At 64.6% G+C, this 5,925-nt stretch overlaps 1 protein-coding gene across 1 annotated transcript in view; it reads left to right on the plus strand.

Moving 5' to 3' along the window:
* Positions 1–3,896, plus strand: part of CARHSP1 (calcium regulated heat stable protein 1) — a 9,734-nt gene extending 5,838 nt beyond the window's left edge. The window contains exons 2-4 of the mRNA XM_051847402.3: positions 7–174; positions 536–658; positions 2,163–3,896. Coding sequence (XP_051703362.1) covers positions 14–174; positions 536–658; positions 2,163–2,325 — 447 coding nt within the window. The 5' untranslated portion in view covers positions 7–13 and the 3' untranslated portion in view covers positions 2,326–3,896. The remainder of the gene's footprint in view (positions 1–6; positions 175–535; positions 659–2,162) is intronic.
* The last annotated feature ends 2,029 nt before the right edge of the window (positions 3,897–5,925 follow it).

Below are 5,925 nucleotides of genomic sequence, written 5' to 3' on the forward strand. Positions count from 1 at the left end.
CTGCAGGTTAGCCATGTCATCTGAGCCTCCCCCGCCGTCGCAGCCCCCCACCCACCAGGCTCCAGGAGGGCTGCTGGACACCCCTCGGGGGGCCCGCGAGCGCTCCCCGTCCCCGCTGCGGGGCAACGTGGTCCCGAGCCCGCTGCCCACTCGCCGGACAAGGACGTTCTCGGCGTGAGTCTCGGACTGCCTGGGGGCGGCTTCCTGAGCTGGGGTGGGGGCTGAGACTGGGGGGCGCCTCATTGGGGGGCCTGGGCGGGGGAGTCCCTGGGCTCCAGCCCCACGGAAAAGCCCACTTCCTCAGCTGCGCAGTGGGCACAGCGGCGGGGCAGCGTGCCGGCCGCAGGGGCTCCAGGCCCGGCGCGTGGTGACGGGGGATGCCCGGGCTCCTGCAGCCCGGCCCCCTCCGCCCCGCGCAGAGTCCTGGGCGAGCTGTGCAGGCTTGTGCAGCAGCCTCTTCCCTGGAGCCTGGGCCTGGGGGGCGGGGGGAGAGCCAGCCGGAGCCGGGTGGCCCTGACCACTGCCTCTCTGCCAGGACGGTGCGGGCTTCCCAGGGCCCCGTCTACAAAGGAGTGTGCAAATGCTTCTGCCGGTCCAAGGGCCACGGCTTCATTACCCCGGCGGACGGCGGCCCTGACATCTTCCTGCACATCTCCGAGTGAGTCAGTGCGTGAGCTCGGGGCGTGGCTGAACGGGGGGGGGGGCAGCGTGGGCGTGGGCGAGGCTGCAGGTGACAGTTCACGTGTGCACAGACTCGTGATGCTGGCACTGAAGAGCGCTCGGGCACATGTGCAGTGTGGGCGCGGGGGCGCGGGCACGGAAACCGAGCTGGGTCCCCACCCAGTAACACCCACCCGTGTGTGTGCATCGTGTGTGTGTGTCCTGCCACAGATGCAGGGGTGTGAGTGGTGTGAGGGCCGTCCCTGCGAGCTGGGGCTGGGGGCACTTCCGGCCCTGTGTCCAGGAAGCAGCCTAGTGAGGTGTGTGGGGTAGGGGGCTGCCCGGCCCCTCGGCTCCAGGAAGGAAGTCTGGGGCTGGATCCTTTCTCCTCCTCTGGCTACTGACGCCCTTCCTTCCTGAGTGTCTGGCTGCCCCTGGGGAGCCCAGGGCGGGGCCCGCATGGCCTCAGCCATGGGGCTAGACCCAGCGGCCTATGCTCCACCCCCGGGCCAAGTGCTCCACCCCCGGGCCTTGGCCGGCATCCCCAGTCTCATTGCAGACAGCAGCAGGCCAAGTCCCACCGTGCACAGCAGAGCTGGTAGCCAGCACCACGCCACACCAGCTGTGTGCCCACCCTCCGGCCCCTAGGGATACAGACCCCCAGCCAGTACAGACACGAGGAAGAGACTAAAGCGATGTGTCTCAGATACACGTGTGCACGTGCCTGGGTGCCCAAGAGCATCTCCCCACGGCCTCTTTCCAGGAAGGATGTGTGGCTAATAACGTAGACGTACGCAATGCCGTATGAAAACAAGCCAATAGGGAAAGCATGGGGTGGGGGATGTCAGCAAACAAGTGCGCTGTGAGCTTGAGCTTCCTGGTGGACAAATCAAAGAGGGAAACGCTATCTGCATTAAGATTCTACGCACAAAACAAACCGTCCTGGGAGGTGCTGGCTGGCCGTGGTGTGTGGAATCCAGAGGGGACTTTCCCAGGGTCTCATCAAAGGGGGCCATCATATGCAGCTCTTGTCCCTGGAAAGGAAGGGAGCCTTCGGTAGGGGTGGGGGTGACAGGGAGAGGGCCCCTCCCAAAACGGGCTTAAAGCACAGAGGGAGCCCTTGAAGGCTCACTGGCTGTCCGCGGAGTCCCAGGGCCAAGACCCGGCTCGGTTTCTGGGCCTCCGGGGCCCCGGGCCGTGTGCCGCGGAGCTCGGGGCTGTTCCCCGGGCCATCTCCACACTCCTGTGCTTGGCCCGCGCAGCCTTGGACTGGCTGTCCCTGCCTGTCCACGCCTGCACAGCCTCGGACTGGCTGTGCTTGCCCCACACCGCACAGACGCCTGAGCTCAGCCTCTCCGGTGCCGGGGGCGGCTCCCTGGTGGTCCTCTGGGCAGGGGGAACTGAGCCCTGTGGGGCTTTCCCTGGCGTGGGTGCTGACCGTGCACTCTCTCTGGCTTTCCCTGGCGTGGGTGCTGACCGTGCGCTCTCTCTGGCCCCCGCAGCGTGGAGGGGGAGTACGTCCCCGTGGAAGGCGACGAAGTCACCTACAAGATGTGCTGCATCCCACCCAAGAACGAGAAGCTGCAGGCCGTGGAGGTTGTCATCACCCACCTGGCTCCGGGCACCAAACACGAGACCTGGTCTGGGCACGTGGTCAGCTCCTAGGAGACACCCGAGGCTCCGCTCCCCCTGGCGTGGGGGGAGACTGGGGGAGGAGCAGCAGGACCACACTGAAGAGAACTCTGTGCTGCACAAGCTGGGGCTCGGGGCGGGGGCGGGGGGGTGCGGGCCCCACCAGCGTCTCCTGGGGGAAGTGGGGGTGGGCGGGGGGGCCTCTCCCCGCCACCAGCACAGCCTCTGACTGTCGCAACAACCTCTCAGCATCTGAAAAGCATTAAAAGCATTGAAAAAGGAGAGGTGCCCCCGCTGGTGGCTGTGCAGAGGGTTTGACCTCAGGTGGGGCACCCAGGGCCCCCCGCCCCCCCGGTGGTGACATGCATCCCGTGTGCCTTCCCTCAGTGCCCCGGCTAGGTCTCTCCGTGGACGTGGGCAGAGCGGCCTCCAGTTCTCGGCTTGGTGGGAGCGGAGCTGGCGTGGGGGGCTGGGGGGAGGGGCGGTTTGTCCGGAGCTCTGACCTCTGACCTCTGACCTCTGGGCAAGGCTGGCCGGCTCCCAGCTCCTCTAGGAGGCTTACCTTTTCCTGTCCTCTAGCTGAGCGAGCCTCCCTCAGTAAGGTGCTGGTTGGAGGCCTGGGGTGGGGCTTGGGGTCTGTTTCATACAGCACTTCCTCCAGGACAGACCCGGATTCTTGCTTCCGGACAGCCTGTGGGCGGGGGGCTTCCTTAGCAACTGGCTTAGAGATGAACTGAAGCTGCCACCCAGAGCCAGCCCGGGTGCGTTCACTGCCAACGCTGCAGGTGTTTCAGTCACTGGATCCTTAGGGTTTCCCTTGCGGTGCTTTGGTGTGGCCTTAGTTAGGTTTACGGATAGAAGTAGCTGGGTGCTGTGCTTGGACGTAGGTGGCCTGTAGGTAGTCAGGAGTCCACGGGTCAGCTTTCAGAAACGGTGGCTTTTGGGCAGGTGACAGCGGCCCGGCTGGGAGGGCCAGGCGATGCCGGAGGCACTGAGCCGCCCCGCCCGAGAGGGGTGCAGTCTGGAGGGGGTTGCTGTGTGACCAGGCCATGGTGACGGCCAGTTTGCTCTGCCCTGCTGTGCAGCTCTGGCTTGGTGCTCCCTTCCCTCCTCTGCCCTCTGCTGGGTCAAAGGTCGCCGTTTTCCTTCCAGCCTCGGATGGCCCCCAGGCGGCTTCCCAGGGGCCTCTGTGTTTGGTGTAGACCACACTTCGAAGGCCGCTTCTGCTGAGGCCCAGGAGAGCTCCCTGGCCCTCGCCCACTGCTCCAGCCTGGGCGCCAGCCCCCTGTGCTGCCAGGGCCCGGTAGGCTCTGCCCGACCAGGAGCTGTGCGGAGGTGACCCTTGGAGTTTGTGGCAGGGCAGGTCCTCTGTACACAGCTCTTGCTCTGAGCGTCTTGGCATCATTTTCAGCTGAGCGTCCATGCTGGCAGGGACCCCCACTGCCCAAACACCAGCCTCAGCTCCCAAGGTGGGGAGACTCCCCCAGGCTCGGGGAGGGACGCAGGGTGTTGGTGACCGAGCCAGGACTAGAATCCAGGATTCCCACATCAGGTCTCGCCTCCCATCAGCCACCTTCCTCTGAATAAAGTGTTGTTTTGTGCGAGGCTGTGTGTGTTGTGTGTGGGCGGGCTTACCCAGGAGCGCCTGTGAGCCCTGGGGGAGGAGCGGCTGTCCCCAGAGAGGCTGCTGTGGCCTGGACGTTGTGTGTCAGCAGTGGTGCTGAATACGGTGGGTGCCCCTTCCCTTCTCACTGGCCAGGGGGTCTTCAACGGAACTGCACTACTGAGCATTCCGGAGGCTGCTGTGTGAGGGTGAGAGCCCTCAGCCCCCTCCCCCATTTCTCTGGGGCTCAGGCCGGCAGCTGTTCCTCGCCTGCCCCTGCTGCCGCCATCCAGGCACCGAGGGAGGACTGCAGAGAGGCAGCGGCTCAGGGGGCTGGCGGGAGGGCACTAGGGAGGGGACGGGTCTGCCCCACCCAGTGTCTCCAGGGGACTTGGTGATGTGGGTGTGTGATGTGTTTGTTAGGATTTTCAAAGGTGTACTGGGAGAACTTAATCAGCCCATCAGACCTGTTTAGGGAGAGGCCAGAGCTCAAAATGAGGCTGTCGGCTTCAGCCGCAGAGTAGCACATAACAGGTGGGGCTGAGGAGACTGACCCGGGGGAAGCCAGCGTGGGTGAAGGAACGAGTCCTAGGACTTGATTTTGGGGGGCCGTGGAAGACAGACTGGAAGAGGGTGGGAGGTGCCCGCCCTGGGCTGTGGGGGCCTGATGGGGGACTCTGGGGTGGGGGATTGGGAGAAGAGGAAGCCGCTCTGGGAGCGGAAGTGATTCACGGCCTCCGAGGCCTAGATTATGGCAACCTCTGCCCAGCTCCCTGCTCTCGGGCCCTGCCAGCGCGCCCTGCCCCACCGCTGGGCGAGCTTCAAAGGCCTTGCAGATCCTGGGATCAGCTCAGCTCTCAGGGTTCCTAAGGGTCTTCTGGCTGGCCTCTTCCTCTCTCCAAGGAGCCCAGCAGCTTCTCCACGCCTGAGTGAATTTCAGTCAACTTCTGTAGGCTGGGAGCGGGGTGGGGACAGCCCCAGCTAGCCTGGCTCGGGTGCCACCTCGGTGCCGCCCTCTTGCTCCACACTTACTGTATTCAGTCTGCGGCGGCGCCTTTATCCTGCCTGCTCCCTAAGGTACAGGGGATGACTGTCCTTCCTTCCAGGCTCCTGGGACTGACCTGTTCACTGAAATTACTTTGTGCGGATCACGTACGTGGTAGGACCATCCCAGCCAACACAGACGGAGGCCAAGATGAATCTGCCCTAATTCACACAACCTGGGCAGTAACTGCCACACGATGGAAATGGCCACTCTGGGAACAAGTGCTATGCACAGTGGCTCCGCCACAATTATTTTTGCATCTCTTAAGTTTTCGCTGGAACGGCAGAATAGCAGGTTGTCCCGTGACTCCCTCCCCAAATGCCTGCACCAGCCAGGGCGGGGCCGGGCTGCAGTGAGGAGCCAGCTCAGTTCAGGTCCCACAGTCCAGGCCATCACCTGCTGTCTCCAGAGTGCACGTCAGCAGGAAGCTGGACTGGAAGTGGAGTAGCCGTGACTTCAACCCAGACCCTCCAGTGGGGGACGGGGGTGTCCCAAGCAGTGGCTTGACTGCTGTGCCAAGCCCCCCCATCACTGGAGAGCCCACCGCGGTGCCTGGCTGGGAGGCGCACTTGGACTAGTCCCCAGCAGGGCTGGACTGGGATGCCCAGACCAGAAGGAAGGGGGAAGGCATGGCGGAGCTCAAAGTCCTTCAGAGGTGTGAGGGAGGCCGAGGAGGAGTTCGTGGCAGTGGAGAGGGAGGGGGTGGGAGGGGACGTGAGTGGCCGGAGGGGCTGAAATAGCCACTGGGGAATCAGGGAGGCCTGGGCGCACAGCCGGGCAGCCTCAGGGCACCCACCCAGGGCAGCCCTGAGGACATCAGCTAGCCCTATATCTCCCCAGGTGAAGGGAACCTGCAGGGAGTGGCGGGGCTGGAGCCAGTGGGCGGGAGGGACCAGGCACACTGTGTCGGAACACCAGGGTGCAGGAAGAGGCTGGGGTCTCCTTCCGCACCCACGTGGGAGTCCCAGGAGGAAAGTCGTCAGGA

Source organism: Oryctolagus cuniculus, chromosome 19 (genome assembly GCF_051225735.1).
Source record: "Oryctolagus cuniculus isolate XC-2025 breed Fujian yellow rabbit chromosome 19, ASM5122573v1, whole genome shotgun sequence".
In the NCBI taxonomy this organism is placed as follows: domain Eukaryota; kingdom Metazoa; phylum Chordata; class Mammalia; order Lagomorpha; family Leporidae; genus Oryctolagus; species Oryctolagus cuniculus.